The following is a 24,405-nucleotide window of genomic DNA, read 5'->3' as shown; positions in this document are numbered from 1 at the left end:
ATAAGTGGTCAGAAACGTGTAAATAACTCATGAAAGAATAAAGTTACGTTAAAACCAAGCACACTGTTTTTCTTGTGAAATTCTCAATAAGTTTGATGTGTCACATGACCCTATTCCTATTAAAAAAAACAAAAGTTGGATTCAAAATGGCCAACTTCAAAATGGCCACCATGGTCACCACCCATCTTGAAAAGTTTCCCCCCTCACATATACTAATGTGCCACAAACAGGAAGTTAATATCACCAACCATTCCCATTTTATTAAAGTGTATCCATATAAATGGCCCACCCTGTATATTGAAACCAAAGGGCCTTAATGTTGATTTTAGGGTCTCAGCAGGTATAATGAATTGAGGTATTCCCATACACAGCTACTCGTTAGCTTCCATCTCGTCATTATAATATGTGAATTACTTATAAAGATGAAAATATAAGTATTGTACTTTATTGTAAATTTAGTATTTTTACAGTCGTAAAGATATCTGTTATGGAGAGGGAAGTCACGAGCCATATAGCCAACAAATGAGAAATACTTGCGCCAATTCGTACGCCTCCAGTAATATATTATAGACATATATAAAAAAACTTTACATGTTTTTACTCCTATGGAGTGATATATATTACCAATTAATATATGACCCGGGAAGGGGTTAATAATTGAGCGACATATAATGTTAGTTTATATATATCACTATTTGGGATCCATAAGGACGAGCTAGGATTAATAGAGAACGAATTTCGCAGGAGTTAGACGATCGTATTTATGTAAATAAAATACAGAGATTGCCCTTAATTTTGCCCATATATAAGATGGCGCTTTTGGATACGGGGGCGGCGGGCACATGCTACTAAAGATAGAGGAGTGGCAATTTATGCACTTCGGGGCTATGTCCATTCGCACGGTTTGATGTGCGGGCAATTGCGCTGCCTTTAAGTAGAATTTTAAGCAGTGAGGAGTAGGGAAAGGAGGGGCGCAGGCGTACTCAAAATATTGGGACGCCTGTAGCGGCGCGACTTATTTATGTATAAGGTAATCTCATGTTGGATATATGAACAAGATTGACTTTTCCTTTTTCTTCCTTCCCTGTATATAAATGATAGGGCCAAGCGATTGTTAAATATCATGCACATCTATGCACTGGACACTATATTTTGCACAGAAGTTCATGGACCTACACTGAATACTTGCGGCTGGCGGGAAGATGAATCATGTTATAACTGCACTGTCGAAGTCGATTCACATACAACTTTGTTCTAATACTGTATGGAGCAGGAGCTGTAAAAAAAACAAGTGGTACCTTGGAACCGAACCAGAGTTCGGGAAATGTTTTTTTACAGTACAAATTCATTTATGAGGTTATTGCACAAAGTCTCGTGAGACTTCGCGAAGCAATAACTTCGGCTCATCGGATCCAATACATTCTAATACTGTACTGAGCTCTTTATCCATACAGTATTAGAACAAAGTTTTATGTGAATCGACTTCGCATGTTTCATCCGAAGTCGATTCGCTCGTTGCAACTGATGACCTACGGATGACCGACACCCGGGACCCCCTGCTGATCAGCTGTTTGAGAAGTCACCGGTGCTCCCGTGGGCGCTGCGATCTTCTCTCTGCTTTTCCCTAGGCGCAGATCACTATTTTTTATTTTCTCACTGCCCCCCCCCCCCCCCCCCCCGGTTCCTCCACTGTCAGCTCTGCACTGAAATACACAGTCTGGACTGCTGTGCTTTTCTAACATAATGGGGAGTACTCATTGTTGGAAGCCCAACATTTTATTGACTCCTGACTTGAGGCCTTTATAGCAGAGTGGAATTGGGCTATAAATACCTAAGCAACTCTCCCACAAAGCGATCGCTGTGGACAAGTCCTATCTGCTCAAAGGCCAATAGACACTGCTGTTTTATCTGGAAAATCAAGAGTCACCATGCTTGAGAAACAATACAGGGCCTTGCCCCCTGAGGAACATACCTATGAACACGTAATTTATGATGCTTCGAGACCTGGGGGGAGCCACGGTCTGCGGTGACCTGTTCTGCAAGTCTGTTTCTTCTTTAGAGAAAGGACAGCTTTAGACTCAAGGATGCCACCTACAGGATGGTGTTAACCTCCACAACTGTATCTACAGACCATAAATGGGCTGTGCTGTGTTCCAGGGATGGGCACTGTAGGGGCAATGTCTGTGTGTATGTATGGTTAGTATATAAGACTGTACATAGATAGTTAGGCACTTCCTTCCCTACCCCTGACCTGTATATTCCCTTTGTCCCTATACTTTAGTTATATAGTTAACCTTTTATGTTTGATTCCCTGTACCATTAATATATTTCTTTTTAAAGATCCAGTAGCTATTTTATTAATTTATAATAAACTGGCACCCCAAAGCTCTGCATATTCTACACTCATGTATAAACAGCAGTCCTGACAATGTATTTCAGCCAAGCTTTGAGCGCTGACAGTGGGGGAATAGGGGGCAGTAGAAAAAAAATTGTGATCTGGAATCCTTAAAGGCTATGTACACCTTTGGGGGCAATTTCTTATTATTACATTGTACTTATTTTGAGCTGAAAATATTTTTTTCAATTGGTCTTTATTAACAATATGGAATCCTTTTTTGTGTACATAGCCGAGATGCTCTACTAGCTGCCTGTGGATTTTCTCAGTTTTCCGTCAGACCAGGAGCAGACGGACTCCTTATCTCTGCTCTCTGACCTTATAAACACTCATTATAGCTCAGTTCTCATCTTACTGATAAAAATGTGGTGTAACAAAGGGGGTTTATGACTTCTTTATCTCTTAGTTTAGAGATAAGGGTTATTGATGATGGCACAATCAGCACAGCTAGAAAAATTGTTAACCCTTTGTGAAAGAATGGCTCAATATTTTTTTAGCAAAGGCCAACTAAAAATATGATTTTTGAGTAAAAAGGCAATCATAAACAAAAATTGCCTCCAAAAGTGTACATAGCATTTAAGTGCAGTACTGCTCATGTATTACTGCAGATAATAGACTAAGTTTGTGGTGACAGATTTCCGTTAAACGGATATTCTGTATACACCCAAATATAAACAAAATATCTATGCGTACACACACATTACTAACTATACAGAACCTGCATCAGCTCACTTCTAATTCACAACTAATGTAGCTTCCAAAGCACAGAAGTAAAAATAGCCATGGCAACATTCAGCGACTTTCTAGAACCCATTTGTAGCTTCAGTTCCAGTGTATGGAACATGAGCTCTGTCTTTGTATCCTAAAATAAAATCTTGAAATCAATTGTCTGCTAAGGAAGATTTATTTCTAGTCTGTGACTTTCATTCATACGACTGTCAGCAGACTTCTAAAGGACCTTCAGAAAAAGTGTGGTAAGACGAGCCCAACCTGCCATGGAATTATCAGTTTGGTTTTTCAATCACTGCATGAAAGACAAATGTCTCCACTGTCTGATTCTGCAGGTCTATGAGATGCCTACCTGGACTATCCCTGTATCTGATGCTCGAGCATACTAATCACTGCAAGACCAGGGGTTGCCAAAGGTCCATCACATCATGAAATCCAGAACCCTCTAGAGAATCCCTGCTGCAAGTGATCAGAATCAAAATAAGGGGATCCGAGAGTAAATGGCATTCAGAAATATATTCACAGTTCCTCGGAAATTCAATATTAGAGAGAATTATTAACCTTTTGAGCAATTCTATCTCATTACGAACCTCCATCCATCTCTGGAAAGGTAACTAAAAGCACCATCCACAACAGCTGCAAAGAACTGTCCGCCTGTGATGAAGAGGGTGTTAATGGTGACCAATCTTCCTCTCAAATGCGGTGGTGCAGCTTCTGCAATGTACACTGGGACTGTCATAGATGCAATACCTAGAAGAACAAAAACGGAAATTTAGGATTTATCAAACTCCTATGTCAAAATAACATTAGCAAAAAATAAAGAAATCTCCAATCTTCTTAAAAGGATATTCCCATCTCAGAATGCCCTCTACCTTGGATATAGCAGTCAGAGGTGGTCGGGACTATGGAAACAGACTACCTTCTCTACATTTTCTGCAAATCCCGTACAAGTGACCTCTCCTGACATCTCTGTTTTAGCAACTACTCGCATTCTCCATAAAATAATTCTGGAGCATCTCGTCATATAACCATGTTGGGTCATACTTTTTTTTATTCCTACTGCAGTCTAAAATGAGGGTCCAACTGGGTGTTACCAGTTGGGGGTGTGTCCCTGTACATTCTGACACTATCCAATCAGCGCTGCCAGTGTCAGACTGTGCAGGGCCATACGTCTAACTGGTAACTAGGGATGAGCGAACTCGAACTGTATAGTTCGGGTTCGTACCGAATTTTGGGGTGTCCGTGACACGGACCCGAACCCGGACATTTTCGTAAAAGTCCGGGTTCGGGTTCGGTGTTCGTCGCTTTCTTGGCGCTTTTGTGACGCTTTCTTGGCGCTTTTTGAAAGGCTGCAAAGCAGCCAATCAACAAGCGTCATACTACTTGCCCCAAGAGGCCGTCACAGCCATGCCTACTATTGGCATGGCTGTGATTGGCCAGAGCACCATGTGACCCAGCCTCTATTTAAGCTGGAGTCACATAGCGCCGCCCGTCACTCTGCTCTGATTAGCGTAGGGAGAGGTTGCGGATGCGACAGTAGGGCGAGATTAGGCAGATTAACTCCTCCAAAGGACTTCACTTGATTAATCGATCGATCTGCAGCTGTGCATCATTGAGCTGCTGAAATTCAAATGCTCACTCACTGTTTTTAGGCTGCCCAGACCGTTTGTCAGTCACTTTTTTCTGGGGTGATCGGCGGCCATTTTGTGTCTTGTGCGGTGCTGCGACCAAGTGCATCCAAGCTGCGACCAAGTGCATTTAACCCTCAATGGTGTGGTTGTTTTTTGGCTAAAGCCTACATCAGGGTGAAGCTGTCACACCAAGTGCATTTAACCAGCAATAGTCTGTTCATTTTTTGGCCATATACTAAATCAGGGGCAAGCTGCGCCTGTCACCAAGTGCATTTAACCCTCAATGGTGTGGTTGTTTTTTGGCCATATACTACATCAGGGGCAAGCTGTGCCTGTCACCAAGTGCATTTAACCCTCAATGGTGTGGTTGTTTTTTGGCTAAAGCCTACATCAGGGTGAAGCTGTCACACCAAGTGCATTTAACCAGCAATAGTCTGTTTATTTTTTGGCCATATACTACATCAGGGGCAAGCTGCGCCCGTCACCAAGTGCATTTAACCCTCAGTAGTGTGGTTGGTCAAGCTATCACACCAAGTGCATTTAACCAGCAATAGTCTGTTCATTTTTTGGCCATATACTAAATCAGGGGCAAGCTGCGCCCGTCACCAAGTGCATTTAACCAGCAATAGTCTGTTCATTTTTTGGCCATATACTACATCAGGGGCAAGCTGCGCCCGTCACCAAGTGCTTTTAACCCTCAGTAGTGTGGTTGGTCAAGCTGTGACACCAAGTGCATTTAACCAGCAATAGTCTGTTCATTTTTTGTCCATATACTACATCAGGGGCAAGCTGCGCCCGTCACCAAGTGCATTTAACCAGCAATAGTGTAGTTATTTTTTGGCCATATCCCAGTCTAATTCTGTCACTAAATCCATACCGGTCACCCAGCGCCTAAATACTAGGCCTCAAATTTATATCCCGCTAAATCTGTCGTTACCGCTGTACTGTTGTGGCTGGGCAAGTTATTTAGTGTCCGTCAAAGCACATTTTTTGTTCAGGGTTGAAATACAATTCCCAATTTAGCAATTTCATAATTTAGTGGTTTCTGCTATATCAGAGCTATTTGAAATCTATCCCTAAAAGGGTATATAATATTCAAGGTGCACATAGGGTCATTCAGAATAACTTCACACACACGCTACTGTGCATTTCCAAGTCCAATTCTGTTAGTAAATCCATACCGGTCACCCAGCGCCTAAATACTAGGCCTCAAATTTATATCCCGCTAAATCTCTCGTTACCGCTGTCCTGTTGTGGCTGGGAAAGTTATTTAGTGTCCGTCAAAGCACATTTTTTGTTCTGGGTTGAAATACAATTCCCAATTTAGCAATTTCATAATTTAGTGGTTTCTGCTATATCAGAGCTATTTGAAATCTATCCCTAAAAGGGTATATAATATTCAAGGTGCACATTGGGTCATTCAGAATAACTTCACACACACCCGCTACTGTGTATTTCTAAGTCTAATTCTGTCACTAAACCCATACCTGTCACCCAGCGCCTAAATACTAGGCCTCAAATTTATATCCTGCTAAATCTCTCGTTAACGCTGTCCTGTTGTGGCTGGGAAAGTTATTTAGTGTCCGTCAAAGCACATTTTTTGTTCTGGGTTTAAATACAATTCCCAATTTAACAATTTCATAATTTAGTGGTTTCTGCTATATCAGAGCTATTTGAAATCTATCCCTAAAAGGGTATATAATATTCAAGGTGCACATTGGGTCATTCAGAATAACTTCACACACACCCGCTACTGTGTATTTCCAAGTCTAATTCTGTCACTAAACCCATACCTGTCACCCAGCGCCTAAATACTAGGCCTCAAATTTATATCCTGCTAAATCTCTCGTTACCGCTGTCCTGTTGTGGCTGGGAAAGTTATTTAGTGTCCGTCAAAGCACATTTTTTGTTCTGGGTTGAAATACAATTCCCAATTTAGCAATTTCATAATTTAGTGGTTTCTGCTATATCAGAGCTATTTGAAATCTATCCCTAAAAGGGTATATAATATTCAAGGTGCACATTGGGTCATTCAGAATAACTTCACACACACCCGCTACTGTGTATTTCCAAGTCTAATTCTGTCACTAAACCCATACCTGTCACCCAGCGCCTAAATACTAGGCCTCAAATTTATATCCTGCTAAATCTCTCGTTACCGCTGTCCTGTTGTGGCTGGGAAAGTTATTTAGTGTCCGTCAAAGCACATTTTTTGTTCTGGGTTGAAATACAATTCCCAATTTAGCAATTTCATAATTTAGTGGTTTCTGCTATATCAGAGCTATTTGAAATCTATCCCTAAAAGGGTATATAATATTCAAGGTGCACATTGGGTCATTCAGAATAACTTCACACACACCCGCTACTGTGTATTTCCAAGTCTAATTCTGTCACTAAACCCATACCTGTCACCCAGCGCCTAAATACTAGGCCTCAAATTTATATCCTGCTAAATCTCTCGTTAACGCTGTCCTGTTGTGGCTGGGAAAGTTATTTAGTGTCCGTCAAAGCACATTTTTTGTTCTGGGTTTAAATACAATTCCCAATTTAACAATTTCATAATTTAGTGGTTTCTGCTATATCAGAGCTATTTGAAATCTATCCCTAAAAGGGTAGATAATATTCAAGGTGCACATTGGGTCATTCAGAATAACTTCACACACACCCGCTACTGTGTATTTCCAAGTCTAATTCTGTCACTAAACCCATACCTGTCACCCAGCGCCTAAATACTAGGCCTCAAATTTATATCCTGCTAAATCTCTCGTTACCGCTGTCCTGTTGTGGCTGGGAAAGTTATTTAGTGTCCGTCAAAGCACATTTTTTGTTCTGGGTTGAAATACAATTCCCAATTTAGCAATTTCATAATTTAGTGGTTTCTGCTATATCAGAGCTATTTGAAATCTATCCCTAAAAGGGTATATAATATTCAAGGTGCACATTGGGTCATTCAGAATAACTTCACACACACCCGCTACTGTGTATTTCCAAGTCTAATTCTGTCACTAAACCCATACCTGTCACCCAGCGCCTAAATACTAGGCCTCAAATTTATATCCTGCTAAATCTCTCGTTACCGCTGTCCTGTTGTGGCTGGGAAAGTTATTTAGTGTCCGTCAAAGCACATTTTTTGTTCTGGGTTGAAATACAATTCCCAATTTAGCAATTTCATAATTTAGTGGTTTCTGCTATATCAGAGCTATTTGAAATCTATCCCTAAAAGGGTATATAATATTCAAGGTGCACATTGGGTCATTCAGAATAACTTCACACACACCCGCTACTGTGTATTTCCAAGTCTAATTCTGTCACTAAACCCATACCTGTCACCCAGCGCCTAAATACTAGGCCTCAAATTTATATCCTGCTAAATCTCTCGTTACCGCTGTCCTGTTGTGGCTGGGAAAGTTATTTAGTGTCCGTCAAAGCACATTTTTTGTTCTGGGTTGAAATACAATTCCCAATTTAGCAATTTCATAATTTAGTGGTTTCTGCTATATCAGAGCTATTTGAAATCTATCCCTAAAAGGGTATATAATATTCAAGGTGCACATTGGGTCATTCAGAATAACTTCACACACACCCGCTACTGTGTATTTCCAAGTCTAATTCTGTCACTAAACCCATACCTGTCACCCAGCGCCTAAATACTAGGCCTCAAATTTATATCCTGCTAAATCTCTCGTTACCGCTGTCCTGTTGTGGCTGGGAAAGTTATTTAGTGTCCGTCAAAGCACATTTTTTGTTCTGGGTTGAAATACAATTCCCAATTTAGCAATTTCATAATTTAGTGGTTTCTGCTATATCAGAGCTATTTGAAATCTATCCCTAAAAGGGTATATAATATTCAAGGTGCACATTGGGTCATTCAGAATAACTTCACACACACCCGCTACTGTGTATTTCCAAGTCTAATTCTGTCACTAAACCCATACCTGTCACCCAGCGCCTAAATACTAGGCCTCAAATTTATATCCTGCTAAATCTCTCGTTAACGCTGTCCTGTTGTGGCTGGGAAAGTTATTTAGTGTCCGTCAAAGCACATTTTTTGTTCTGGGTTGAAATACAATTCCCAATTTAGCAATTTCATAATTTAGTGGTTTCTGCTATATCAGAGCTATTTGAAATCTATCCCTAAAAGGGTATATAATATTCAAGGTGCACATTGGGTCATTCAGAATAACTTCACACACACACGCTTCTGTGCATTTCCAAGTCTAATTCTGTCACTAAATCCATACCGGTCACCCAGCGCCTAAATACTAGGCCTCAAATTTATATCCCGCTGAATTTGAATACAATACATTGGGCCAAATAATATATTTGTTGTTGTGGTGAACCATAACAATGAGAAAAACATCTAGTAAGGGACGCGGACGTGGACATGGTCGTGGACATGGTCGGACATGGTGGGTGACGTGAAGCCTCATTCTCTGCTATGACATGCAGACTGATTCTCTGCTGTCATGAAGCCAGATTGTCTGTTACGGGACCTCTCTGCTCTGCCTGTGTGCTAGGCCTAAATATATGCCAATGGACTGTTGCAGTGGTGGCTGACGTGAAGCCTGATTCTCTGCTATGACATGCAGACTGATTCTCTGCTGACATGAAGCCAGATCCTCTGTTACGGGACCTCTCTCCTCTGCCTGGGTGCTGGGCCTAAATTTATGACAATGGACTGTTGCAGTGGTGGCTGACGTGAAGCCTGATTCTCTGCTATGACATGCAGACTGATTCTCTGCTGACATGAAGCCAGATCCTCTGTTACGGGACCTCTCTCCTCTGCCTGGGTGCTGGGCCTAAATTTATGAAAATGGACTCTTACAGTGGTGGGTGACGTGAAGCCTGATTCTCTGCTATGACATAAAGACTGATTCTCTGCTGACATGAAGCCAGATTGTCTGTTACGGGACCTCTCTCCTCTGCCTGGGTGCCGGGGCCTAAATATCTGAGAATGGACTGTTCCAGTGGTGGGTGACGGGAAGCCAGATTCTCTGCTATGGAACCTCTCTCCAATTGATTTTGGTTAATTTTTATTTATTTAATTTTTATTTTAATTAATTTCCCTATCCACATTTGTTTGCAGGGGATTTACCTACATGTTGCTGCCTTTTGCAGCCCTCTAGCCCTTTCCTGGGCTGTTTTACAGCCGTTTTAGTGCCGAAAAGTTCGGGTCCCCATTGACTTCAATGGGGTTCGGGTTCGGGACGAAGTTCGGATCGGGTTCGGATCCCGAACCCGAACATTTCCGGGATGTTCGGCCGAACTTCTCGAACCCGAACATCCAGGTGTTCGCTCAACTCTACTGGTAACACATAGACTGCTGGCAATTCATTGATGAACTTCTAGTAAGAATAATAAAGCAACGGCACAACTTCAACTTGGTTGCATGGTCTTTTAGGAGACAAAAGATATCCGACGTACAACTATATGATTCGATAATCCGGTACTGTCCCCATATTTTACACTGCTGCCCTGCTTCTTCAGATTGGCTGCTGTGTAATACCACAGGCTCACCACCAACTCAGCAGCAAATATGTCATAACCTTCTGCAGGCCATCTGCTCCATCAGTCACGGCCAGTGTTTGTAATGTGACAATTACTGATACATCTATCAGTGTCCTTTGTCACTTTTTTGACATGTACTTTCCAAGGCATCAATGTATTCTCATAATTGCCCCTAGGAGAATGAACAATGTGAAGCTCATGAAGGTCATGGTATTTATGCAGAACTTGCTATCAGGAGGATATTGAGCACACAAGATATAGCTCAGTAGTTTGTGGCAGAAATGGCTTTTATAGTGACATCTACAAAGGAACATAATCTTGGTATTCCTTCCCTCATTGCCATAACCTATGCCATGTGAAGGGTGTTTATCAGCAGGCACATTGTGTAATGAAATGCACATTATATAGCTTCAGTGTCACCCTTCAGATCAAGCACCTCACTATTTTTGTGCCTACAATACCCGTCTACCCATTTATCTGGACTACAGCCATGTTTAACGCACTACCTGGGGAGCCTTCACAAGCTTCAATAATGCAGACAATAGGCTGACCGCTTGTGCGTCCACGGCTACCGATTGTGGAAAAGCTTCTGTGTAAACTTGTCATCAATATTAAAAGAAAATGAAAATTTTGAAAATGTTTTTTTCTATAGAACCACCATTTTGTATTGCTATTAAGTGACTGTATTTTCACACCACAATTTCGTGATCTTACCGACATTTGAGTATTAGGGATAACGTCTGAATTTATCAATTTGTACAACTAAAAAAAAAAAAAAAAAAACATGGAAAGGTACCCTTGGTGCTCAAGCACACGACTGATCAGCCTGGAAAACACGGCTCGTGTGTCGGACACAGCTCCCACGACCAAAACGGACTGTATCATAGTAATTCTAGTCAGGCTCTATCTGTCATTGGAGCTATTGCACTGTACTCCCGTAGTCAGGCTACTCATACTATGATGCACTACCCCAGATATTACTATCAGTCAGTTTGTGTCAGGGGAGCTGCGGCCAACACACAGTCTGTGTTTCTATGGCCAATCACACTCATTTGCATGAGCCCTAAGGGTTTATGCACATAACCCGCTTCATTTTGTGGTCCACAAATTGTGGATCCCGGCTGTGTGTAGGCTGCCATTTTCTTGTTTACTTCAATAGAAATGTCCTATCCTTGTCCACAAAACCAGAAAGGATAGGACATGTTCCGCGGAACAGAAAGCACACAGTGAACTGTCCGCATGTTTTGTGGACCCATTGAAATGAATTGGTGTGGATTAGATGTGGACCAAACATATGGTCGTGTCCATGATCCCAAAGACTGAGTCTTACTGAAGACAGTGATGAAAGCAAGTGGACAGTAATTTGAGACATGGAGTTAGTCAGTGTTTCCCAAATCTTTCCAAGCCATCTTCCAGTCCTCATAATCATAACAGAAGCAGATGGCCATTATTCTCCCTATACACTACTTAAAAGCGTTGTCCACCTTTTGTTAAAGGCAATCTGTCACCAGCGACCTCCCTATAAAACCTTGTTTTTATTTTGTTGATCCAGGGACTCTGTTCCTGAGTTATAAGTCTTTTTCTGAATATGCAAATTAAGTATTTGGTGCAATGAGGGTGTCACCATCGCCCTCGTTGCACCAAAGTTCTGCTCCTTTGTATTGCCAGCCCCTCCTTGGCTGCTTTGCCACTGCCAAGCCCTCTCAATCAAATCAGTGAGGGAGGGGATGATAACAGAAAGAAGCGGAGTTTGGGTGCACCCTCATTGCACCAAAGCCCTGCATATTAAGAAAAAGTGTCATAACCCAGGAACGGAGCCTCAGATCAACACAAGAAAACCCATGTTTAAATCGGGTGAACCACAGCTATGTAAACAGTTTGATAAGAGGTCGCTGGTGACCGATTCTATTTAAGGCCACTTTCACACTGCCGTTTTGGTTTTCCGTTTGTGAGATCCGTTCAGGGCCCTCACAAGCGGTCCAAAATGGATCAATTTTGCCCTAATGCATTCTGAATGGAAAAGGATCCGCTCAGAATGCATCCGTTTGCCTTAGTCAGTCACCATTTCGCTTTGTAGGCGGACACCAAAACGCTGCTTGCAGTGTTTTGGTGTCCGTCTGATGAAACTGAGCCAAACGGATCAGTTCTGACACACAATGCAAGTCAATGGGGACAAATCAATTTTCTATGACACAATCTGGCACAATAGAAAAAACGGATCCGTGGGGGATGGATCAGTTTTTTCTTGCCGACTTGCCAATGTTAAAGAGAATACAATGCAGCAGCGGCGATGGCAGTTTCGTGTACAATCGCGCTTCGTCAGGCCCCTACATCAGCGCGTAACCCTGTGCTGCCTTCTTATCTCATAGGTGTCACGTTGCCATAGATACAATAGCAACTCGGCACATGACAGGAAGGCAAGTAAAAAAAAAAAAAACTTGTGTAAACTACAAAAACATAAAAACATGAAATACAAAACAATACCTTATAAAAACATGCTCAAATCATTACAATCATTAAGACGCAAAGGACCCAGTGCCCCAGTGTGTATTATCCACCTGGCCTCCTTTTGCAACAACTGGCGATGCCGATCGCCGCCCTGAGATGGAACAGGTACTATTTCAAGTCCTGTTTCTACATTCCCTCCATGCACATCTTTTATATGTTCAATCACCCTACTTTTACACTAGCGTTAGAAGAAGGAACTGCCTACCGGATCTGGAAATACGTAGCAAGTGGGCATCATTTGTTTCCGGATCCGTCTGGCAAATGCATTGCAATACCGGATCCGTCTCTCCAGTGTCATCTGGAAAGACCGGAATTAGACTTACCGGTAATTCTGTTTCCATGAGATCATCACGACGGCATACAAGGAGATTGACCCCTGACCTCTGTAGGGGCAGGAACAGAGAAAGGTTAAATACCCTCCTCCCACCACCAACACCAGTGTTTCCAAAATCACACAGAGCAACCCGGTGGTGAAGAACAGTAAAAAAGGTATTACTCCATACCTTCTAGAGACCTGGTAGGTCAAATGATTTAAATCATAGGGAGGGAATAATGTGCCGTCGTGACGTCGTGATGATCTCATGGAAACAGAATTACCGGTAAGTCTAATTCCGGTCTTTCCATAGCATCATCACGACGGCATACAAGGAGATATAAAAAATATATCAGTTAAGGGGGGGCTACAGCCTGGAGGACTTTCCGCCCAAAGGACAGATGAGATGATCTGGAAAGATCCAGGCGATAGTGCTTTATAAAAGGTATGAATGCTGGACCAAGTGGCAGCACGACAGATTTCCTCTAGAGAAGCCCCAGCTCTCTCAGCCTGAGAGGAGGACATGGCCCGGGTGGAATGGGCCCTAATGTGGACTGGACATGTAAGTTTTTGTAATTGGTAACAAAGACTAATAGTTTCTTTGAGCCATCTGGCTATAGATGACCGGGAGGCTTTCTGGCCCTTAAGTCTTCCTCCGAAGAGAACTAGTAAGCTGTCAGACTTCCTAAACTTTTCCGTCACAGTGATATAGTTTAAGACTGCCCGTCTAACGTCCAGAGAGTGAAATGCGGCTTCCTTGTCATTAGCTGGGTGTTGACAAAAAGAAGGTAGGGTAACTTCCTGGCTCCGATGAAAATTGGATACAACTTTGGGGAGAAATCCAGGATCCAGACGGAGAATTATTCTATCATCTAGAATACGGAGGTAGGGTTCCCTGATCGATAGGGCTTGTAATTCTCCTACTCTGCGGGCCGAAGTTATTGCAATTAAGAAGGCCGTTTTCAAGGACCATAATTTTATTGGACAGTCAGACATGGGTTCAAAGGGTGGTAAGGTAAGGCCTGTAAGAACGATGTTCAGATCCCAGGAAGGGACACGAGCGGTGATCGTTGGGCGGAGCCTCGTCGCTGCCTTGATGAATCTTTTGATCCAACGATGGCCGGCTATATCCTGGTCAAAAAAACAACCCAGGGCTGAGATCTGGACCTTCAAGGTAGAGGGCCTAAGTCCCAGATCTAGACCTCGCTGTAGGAAGTCCAGTATTCTTTGGATGTTAGGTTTATGTAAATGTGGCGATTCATCCCCACTCCAAGAACAAAAACGTTTCCAGATCTTAAGGTAGATTGCTGACGTTACCTTCTTTCTGGAGGCTTTCAGAGTAGCAATAACTTCGTTTGATAGTCCCTGAAGTTTCAGGGTTTGGAACTCAGGATCCAAGCTGCTAATTTCAGAAACTGCGGGTTTGGGTGTAGAACTGGACCCTGCTGGAGTAGATCCCCCCGCACCGGAAGGGGCCATGGATCCTGTAGAGAAAGTCTCTGGAGAGATGAGAACCAACTTCTCTTTGGCCACAGGGGAGCGATCACAATCACCGTGGCCTTGTCCTGGAGAATTTTCTGCACCACCTTCGGAATTAGAGGAAGTGGAGGGAAGGCATAGCCTAGATTCCAATGTCAATGGATGGCGAAGGCGTCTAAGGCATGAGGCCTGTCCCTGGGGTTTAGGGAACAGAATGTTTCCACTTTTGAGTTGGCCCTGGTGGCAAACAGATCTACGTCGGGCAACCCCCATTTCCTTACTACTAACCTGAAGACTTCTGGACTTAGAGACCACTCTGTATGATCGATCCTGTGGCGGCTGAGAAAATCTGCTTCTTGATTTAGTATCCCCTTCAGGTGAACTGCCGATACAGAGGCCACCTTCTGTTCTGCCCAAGCAAAGATCTTTGTTATCAGCGCCTGTAGGGTTACGGACCGGGTTCCCCCCTGATGGGAGAGGTAGGCAATGGCTGTAGTGTTGTCCGATAGCACCTTTATGTGATGATGACACATTTCCTCTGCCGCCTTCAATGCTTCCCAGACTGCTCTCAGTTCCCTGAAATTTGATGACTGGGATCTGATCGAATCTGGCCAAGTGCCCTGAAATATATGGTCCCCGACCTTTGCGCCCCAGCCGGACAGACTTGCGTCTGTTATTACCTGCATCTGGGGAGTCTTCTGCCAGGGATTTCCCCGGGATAGGTTCTCGTGGTTTTTCCACCAATTTAGGGACTGCAGAATCCGAGATGGAGGACTTACATGACAATCTAGAGAGGATTGGCACCTGTTCCAGACACTCAGTATCCAGGAGTGAAGGGGTCTGAAGTGTATTTGACACCAGGGGACTGCCGGAATACAAGATGTTAGCAGGCCCAGCATACTCATCGCCTCTCTGATAGAGCAAGATCTTCTTTTTTGAAAGGACCTGATCTTTTGTTGGAGAACTGATATCTTGTCTCGAGGTAGGAACACCGCTTGCTTTCGGGAGTCCAGGATCATACCTAAGAATCGAACTTCCCTTGAGGGGGTGAGGACGGACTTTTCCTCGTTTACGATCCACCCCAGGTCATCTAGGATGGAGAGAAAGAACCTCAGATTCGAATTGATTTGGCTGCGACTTTCGCTGACCAGAAGGAAATCGTCCAAATAGGGGATTATCATGAGTCCCTTTCTTCGGGCGAAGGCAACCATCTCTACCACCACTTTGGTAAATATTCTCGGGGCAGACAAAATCCCGAAGGGAAGGGCTCTGAACTGGTAGTGATGGACGTTCCCTGATATATCCTGGATTGCAAACCGGAGAAAACACTGTGAGCTGGCGTGAATGGGAATATGGTAATAAGCGTCTCGCAGGTCTACTGTGCACATGAAGACGTCTTTGCTTAGCAGAGGGATTGTGGATGTTAGGGTCTCCATCCTGAATTTCTGATAACGAATGAATTTGTTTAGAGGTTTCAGGTTTATGATCGTCCGAAAGGTACCTTCTTTTTTCCTGATTAAAAATAGAGTTGAATAGAAACCCTTGCCTCTTTCTAGAGGTGGGACCGGAGAGATTACATTCATTTGATGAAGTTTCTGGACTCCTTGCCAAAGGTTCGTTTGGAACTGTGTCAGTGAAAATTTGTTTGGGGGTCTTGAAGACCACTCTATCTGATAGCCTGCACCGACTACCTTGGAAATCCAGGGGTTCTGGGAGATGGATTCCCATGACCCCAGGAATTTTGAGAGTCTTCCCCCCACTCCGGCGTCATTGCTTATCTGAAGGTTTTTGCTGGGAGAAGGACTGGCCTCTTCCTCTTCCTCCTTTTGGATAACTCCAATGCCCTGATTTCCCTTTTCCCCTGTAGCTCTTTTCCTGACCCGAGGAGGGGCGAAAAGGATACCGGCGTTTGGAAGGGCGATCTTCCGGAAACCCCTTCTTCTTATCCGCGGCCTTCTCTAGAATTTTATCTAGCACCGGGCCAAACACGTATTCTCCGGTAAAGGGGATGGAACAAAGCTTTAACTTAGATGTCTTATCCCCCGACCAGCACTTCATCCAGAGGGCTCTCCTGGCTGCATTGGAGAGCGCCGCATCTCTGGCGGAGAATCGGACTGATTCGGCAGAGGCATCCGCCAGGAAAGCCGTGGCCGACTTTAAAAGAGGGAGAGAATCCAGAATCTGCTCCCTAGACGCTCTATCTTTAATATGAGTTTCTAATTCTCCCAACCAAAGATACATGGACCGGGCGACTGAAGTAGCCGCAATATTGGTTTTTACGTTAAACATGGACGCCTCCCAGGATTTCCTGAGAAGACTGTCAGCCTTACGATCCATCGAATCTTTGAGTTGGGAGGCATCCTCAAATGGAAGGGACGTTTTTTTGTTCACTTTGGCCACTTGTACATCAATCTTGGGAATTTCATTGAAAATTTTAGATTCCTCTGGATCAAATAGCAACCTATTTTTGAACGTTGCCGGGACTCCCAGTCGTTTTTCTGGGTCTGTCCACTCATCAAGGATCATATCCCTAATGCTTTAATTGATGGGAAACACACGGGTCTTCTTAACTCTCAGGCCCCCAAACATTTCTTCTTGTACCGAATGGGTACGTTGCACCTCCTCCACACCCATGGTCGACCTTACTGCCTTCAAAAGGTCGGACATTCCTTCCGTAGAAAAATAGTATCTACGTCCATCGTCGTCTGAGTCAGAGACTCTCTCCCCCTCCTCCCAAGACTTGACAGAGTGAGCACTTTCCTCCGCAACGACTTCTATATCAGAGGGGGATGGAGATCTAGCCCGCTTCCTCTTTGGTTGCGGCAAATCGGGGGGATTAGTGGACAGGTGGGCCAGGGATGAATGGATCTCCTCCTGAACCATAGTTTTTAATTCCTCTTTTAGGGAGGGTGCCTCATCCCGTACGATATTTGAAATACAAGATTTGCACAGCTTTTTTGGGTAGCCGTCAGGGAGTCTACTAGAGCAGGAGACACATTTGAGTGACTTCCCCATCTTTTTCGGGGTTTCTTTAGCCTAAAAGAGAGAAAACGGCAAAGTATAAGGGGTATGGCCCTCAAAGAGGAGGATGGGGGGGGGGGGGTTGCGGGGGCGGATGCAGGAGCCTGCGCCTTGCCGTAGCTGCACTGAGCATGGAGACAAGTGCCCGCTCCTCCTCTCCCCCCTTCACTATATCATCGTGGGAGAGGGGGATCAACAGACTCCCTGACCCATTCATTAATACCCCCGAAGGGGACTCACAGTTAGAAGCGCTGGCGGCGGCTCAGCTCTGGGGGACCGCTCCGGTACCGACATGGTCGCCTCTTCCGTGGGTAAGGGTTCCGCACCAGTGGGGGACCGATCCTGGGAGCGTTTGTCCAATTTCAGGCCTCGGTTTTAAACCAAGCTCCACGCTGCCGCCGCTAACGTCACTTCCGGGTCGCCGGCCGTGACGTCATAATCATGCGCCCAATGCGCCGGCGCGCACCCAGCTGCCGCGATAATCTGCCAGGAGGGAGACTGCGCCAGGGAACAGGCCCCGAAACTGGGACGAGGTAGAGCCCTACACCCCTGCCCAGCGTTAGTACTGGACCGCGGGAGGGCAGGGGGACGCCATGCAGGATGCCGGCGATTTCCTAAGGTATCCACGGGGGATTCTATGTCCTTAGCTTCATCTCCCTGCATACAGGGAGACCTTTCTCTGCCCTGTCCTCTGTAGGGACAGGAAACACTGGTGTTGGTGGTGGGAGGAGGGTATTTAACCTTTCTCTGTTCCTGCCCCTACAGAGGTCAGGGGTCAATCTCCTTGTATGCCGTCGTGATGATGCTATGGAAAAACTGATCCGGTATTTATCTTTTTCACAGATTTAAAGGTCTGCGCATGCGCATACCGGGAAACTGGATCCGTTTTTCCGGAACACTTGGTATTGGATCCGGCATTAATACATTTCGATGGAAATTAATGCCAGATCTGGCAAGTGTTCCGGAATTTTGGCCGGAGAAAATACAGTAAAAGGGACTAAACTGAAGACATCCTTATGCATACTGAATGGATTGCTTTCCATTCAGAATGCAGTGGGACAAAACTGAAGAGTTTTTTTTTCCGGTATCGAGCCCCTATGACGGAACTCAATGCCGGAAAACTTTTACGTGAAAGTACCCCAAGTCCTAAAAGCACCACTAAATACAACTGTTTTACCCATCCAATCATCTGGACATATTTGAGGGATAAAAGGCATACACACATTACACAAGTATCTATGCAGCGATGAAGATGCCCATCAGGGTTTAGCCTCATTCACACGTCCATGTTCAAATCCGTGAGAAGGTGGTCAGTGATGCATCCATGAAGGATCCGTGTGTCAGTTTTTTGCTGTCCATGTGCCATCCGTGTTTCACTGACACTGGACAGCTGAAAAATAATTTTCAAAGAATCTCTTCCTAATGATCTGTGAAACACAGATGCAACACGGATGTCATCCGTGGTTTTCACGGAAGACAGACTATAATGGGAGTGATAGATCCATGAAAGCGGACAAAATAGAGCATGCATCCGTGCTAAGAACACAGAACCACGGACAGTGATAAAACACTGATGTGTGAACACACACATTAAAATGAATGGGGACGTGTGCTGTCCGTGTTCTCCATGGTACATGCAACACTGACGTGTGAATGAGGCTTTTGGCTGTTTCTAGCACTACCACAGTTCCGTGACCAGCTCTCCTGCTTCACGCCTCCATTATAGCCACAGCCGGTCAGAATCTGAAATACGTCATAGAACTAAGGAATAATAATAAGAAAAAAAAAAAAAAACCATGATGCCTCTAATGGCATAGAGAGTGACAAAATGTTTCATATTTACTAAAGTGATGCTTGAACTTGAGTTCAACTTCCCATTAGCAGTGGCTATGAACCGTGATTATCCAGTCAACGGCTGCAATGATTCATACATTTCATAAGTGACATTAACATTTCCTGCATTGGAGGGGCGAGTAATCTCTAAAACCATTGTGCCCTCCTACCTTGTGTGACAGCACTCCTGTAATGCTAACAGCATATGCACAAATGTCATGCAGTCTGTATGGTAGCAGTGGCTAAGGGTCTTGACTTCTTTAGGGCGGAGGCAGAATGCATTACTCATGCTAGTAATTCCCTTTAAAATAGAATTTCAGGGCATTCATAAAGGATGCCAAGTGGGTGCAAGATGAGAATTAATCAGAGGTAGACTACAAAGTAAATGGGTAAGCAATGCTTGCACCAGATTCAGTATTTAAAGGGTTCGTAATTATGGGAATGATACCAATCTAACCCGGTCTACACTGATGGAAAAACTCTTACATTGATGGCAGATTTTCAATATCTTACCTTTGGCCCATGCCTCAGCATACATCTGGCACATCCTCAGACTAAAATCTAGAGCAGACAGACTAAAATCTTGAGCAGCCTCTATCTTCATTCACTCCAGAAAACGGTGCTGGCCATGTGGGCCACTCCCCTCCCCAGCCCCCTTTTATGAAGACGGAAAAGTTGCAAGTTATGCCACAAAAATGATGTGTACATGGCATGAAAAATGGACCCCTATATGTATATATATTTTCTATTTGGACTTTCTTGTCAATCAACTCGAGCAAGGTAGCAAAAGGCCGGACAGTGGACTCTTGTCTCCATGTCCAGAATCTTCTCCCTGTGCCTCCCTTGTTTTTGAAACTATAGGGGAAAGTTATGAAACTGTCCATAGCAATCAATCACAGCGCAGCTTTCATTTTTCAAGAGCAGAACATGAACTGAAAGTTGTGCATGATTGCTATGGGCAAAGACAGTCTTCCTTAGCCTTTAAAGGCTATGGACACCTTTGGGGGCATTTTCTATTACTATATTTTACTCATTTTGGGCTATTTTTTCAAATTACATTTTCAGCAGTTTGCCTTCTACAGCTTTTACTTTCAGTATATCTGCAGACTACTGCTTCCCCCTTCTTAGTGAATCAGAGAGCTGCTCTGATGGCTTGATCTGTAGCCCTCATCCGCGAACCCGACAACTCATGAAAACTTTTATGTTAAATTCATATCAAACGGACACAAGTGTAGCTATATTGAGTATTTATGAGCTGTTAGGAAAACTACAGATCCAACCGACCAAGCAGTTTTCAGATGGATGCACTGTGAAGCAGAAAGCAATAGTCTGCAGATAAACTGAAAGCTGTAGAAGAAAAACTATTGAATTTATTAAATAAAGACCAATTGAAAAAATGAATTTAGCCCAAAAATGAGTAAAATGCAATCATAAAGAAATGCCTCCAAATGTGCCCACAGCCTTTAAAGAAAAAATAAAGGTTGTCAAATGATATATTTCTATTCATATATTTACATTTTGAAACATTTACATAATACATATTCATATAATTAGAGGAATTACACAAAGCACACCAAGACAAAACCATGAAGACTGTGCATTGTGACTCAAGCTGTTCTTCGGATTCAGCTGATATAATCATTTAACGTTTAGGCACAGACAAGATTAGTACATTCCATTGTATAGGGGTCTGGAAACTATTAAACTGCATAAATAATGTAATACAACTAAATTATAATTCAATGACCATTTTCTGTAAGTTCATTGCTTACTAGAACAATCAAGTCATTCATCTAAAGGAAGACTGAGGAAAAAGACAAGACAAGCCACATCAGTTAGGCTAGTTTCCCATCTGCAGCATGGAACTCCGGCAGGCTGTGTCGGTACAGAACAGCCTGCAGGAGTTCTCCGAATCTGGCAGTGCCGGATACTGCCACTTTCCCACCAGACCCTATCGACTATTATGGGGTCCAGCAGAGAGCAGTCTGCTACCCATCAAATACGCAGAGAATCGCCGGCCAATTCCTGGCATCTTCTGACGGACCAGAGGCCGGAACGCATGGCTGCGGGTCTAAAGGTAGCCTTACACTGCTATTATAAAAAAAACAAGCATAGGGTCCGCTCTAGTGACAGCAAGTCTCAGAGATAACACACATATAGTTGATTATGGGCATTGTTTTATATGCAATGTTGAACTCAAGACTACAATCTTGTAAGTAAAATAAAGTGTATTGTGAACTTTTTAAACGGGTCGTTGAAGGTTGTGGCAAGACCGATCCTGAACAGCCCGTGGTTTTACAGAGCACAGATAATGAACTCGATTTGGGTTACCTCTGAGACTTGCCGTCACTAGTGCGGACCCTATGCTTGTTTTTCACAATATATATACTGAGGAAGTGGGGACCTGCTTCCTAACAGGGTTGGCTGCTGTATAATAGCGCTTCCTGCCAGGCAAGCCGTTACACTGCTGAATGCAGTCTATACTGGCACGGGGTGTCAGAGTAAAGGTGGTCATACACTTTAGTCTAAAGTTGATCACAACAGACTTTCAACCAAAACGAAAATTTGTTGGTTGAAATATAATGACAAATGATCGTTTTGGTTGACCGGTGCTAGACCATTATCGTCTGAAAAGGGCCGTGTTTAATTTTTTGGTCTGATTTTCAGACTACAGATCTTTCGCCCATCGCCTGGGTTCATTGAACTTGTATGGCCATTCTGAACAAATGTACTGGCCAATACAGACTAAAAATGTCACCATGTCTACAAAATGAAAGTTCAAAAGAGGATTGCTTTGTTCAACCATCAAATGTGTAGGGCAGCCTAAAGGTGGCCATGCACTTTGTCTCAGCCTACCCCCTATAAATGTAGGTGTTCTGAATGGGGAGCAGGGAGAAAACCACTGCCAGGCCCCCATTAAAGCACACATTAGATTGTCAGCCGTTTCCAATTTGGCCAACAGTAATCTAATGTGCATGTCCAGGTTAAAGAGTAACTGCACTTTAACAAGACTTCTGACGTCATAGTGACAAATCAAGGGTTTTGACCGGTGAAGGTGCGAGTGCCGAGACCCCCACGATCGTTAGAACGAGGAATGAGAAGCACTGAAGACAGTAAGGAAGGCTGCCTCACAGGCTTTCTATCGAGGCTGTCCTCAGTAGTGAGGGGAAACAGCTTCTAACTTCATTTTACATATTGGTGGGGTCTCCAGAGATAGTCGTATCCAGAACAACAACATGAATGAGATAAGCAATGATTTTTACATTTATTATTTAATAAACTTTGTACTTTAGATTTAGTAGTTATTATTTGGTGGGTGTTTATTAGTCTTTTGTATATTGAATTTATGAAGCTGTGGTTAGAAAGATGTAGTGGTGACAGCCCTACAGGATTATTATCCATAGGCTGTTTTGTGCTGTGTTGTGATTGTATGTGGGGTTAGCACTGGAGAGATGGCAATTACTGGCCGTAGTCATTAGTCTATGGGAATTGCACAGCAACTGGCTCTAACACACTGGTCATTGTCGCAACCAAATATACAATTTACAATTGTATTGTAGGGTAGTGCCCACTGCCGTTTTTCCTGGTCCACCTTCTCCTGCATTCAGTGGTGGACCAGACATGCTCCGTAGCTTTCCTGTTCTCTTCCTCCTCTCAGTTTTGGTATAGTGATCTCATAGTAAAGCAGACACTTCAATCATCCCTACTTCTATATTCATTGAGTAATGAGCTGCTGCCCACCCACAGAAAGGAAAGCGACAAGAGCTAGGTGAAAACTACACTGGACAGTAGTGTTTTTTTTTTTGCATTGATATAATCTAAATTAGGACTTGCCGTAACCCAGATATTATTTTTAATTAGTCAGATAACCCCTTTAAGGTTTCACTTAGTAGTGAAAAAATATCTGAACAGCAACACATCTGCGAGAGGACAAATTAGGGAGCCTATACAAACGGCCACCACATTCTTGTACGTATTTTGCATAATTTACACTCATATTAAAAAGTGAATCTAAAATAGGGCTTACCTTGAGCATAGGCTTCACTCTACAGTTAATTAGCCATTCCGCTGTAAGGCGCCATATGGAATACACAGAAAACAAAAGGTGTTCTGCTTCAATTTCTTCATTTTATGCATAGCGTGCAACATGGTCACTGGCCGGTCTATGCTGCAGTATCTCTTCAGGGCAGCAGAAATGGCTAATTAGCTATATCTGATATGTACTAGTTAGCCGCCAGCCAAAGACTCCTTTCACTCTATAGTGGCTTTATTAAAAATCTGTGGAATATGTGTAACCAAGGAAAATTAGGGTGCTGCCATATGTTGCAGCTGTGCAGTTTTTATTTATTTTTTTGCTGCACCAAAAACAAAGACAAAAAAAACAAAAAACACAAATGTGGTTTTCGCATTAACATACCTGCGTTTATGCTACATTTTCTTCCAGAAGAACAAAAACTCATAGCAGACTTAAATTACTAATCTAATTCAGTTTTGCTGTATGTAGTTCTGGCAATTTTGTTTGGACCAATTTGACCATGAAAGAAGTGTATTCTGGTGAAGAGATTGGTGGGCTGTTCGCATTGCTCATGGATCAGCAGGCAGCATCAGAAAGCGGTCACATCTGTAGGACTGCTCCAAATCAGGTAACCGTTATCAGATCATCTTTGACTTAAAGAGCATCTGTCAGCAGGATGAACCCTATTAAGTCAGGTACTGGCAGGGTTGACCGTGCTCAATTATGCAGATTTGCTGAGCTGTTCCTGAGTAATGTCACTTTTTATTTATATGTACATTAGGTCTTTGGTGCACACAGAAGCAGGCATTTTCCCCTTGGTGCACCAGAGCTCCTCAGCACTGATAGCCACTACCCCATCTCTTGATTGCCAGGGCCAGGCATTTCATCTGACTCTGTAATCGTGTGCCTGTGCCACAGATTACTCTATCGGTGCATGTGCAGTTGATCCGTGATGCTGCAGAAGCAGATCCAC

The 24,405-nt window shown here is 43.5% G+C and overlaps 1 protein-coding gene across 1 annotated transcript in view; it reads right to left on the bottom strand.

Annotated features, from left to right (window-relative positions):
* The window catches only part of SLC2A13 (solute carrier family 2 member 13), a 151,396-nt gene that overhangs the window by 103,501 nt on the left and 23,490 nt on the right, over positions 1-24,405 (bottom strand). Inside the window, exon 2 of the mRNA XM_044276771.1 lies at positions 3,715-3,874. Within this exon, the coding sequence (XP_044132706.1) occupies positions 3,715-3,874 (160 nt within the window). The remainder of the gene's footprint in view (positions 1-3,714; positions 3,875-24,405) is intronic.

This window comes from Bufo gargarizans, chromosome 2, assembly GCF_014858855.1.
Source record: "Bufo gargarizans isolate SCDJY-AF-19 chromosome 2, ASM1485885v1, whole genome shotgun sequence".
Lineage (NCBI taxonomy): Eukaryota > Metazoa > Chordata > Amphibia > Anura > Bufonidae > Bufo > Bufo gargarizans.
This window is presented reverse-complemented; position numbering and strand designations above follow the sequence as displayed.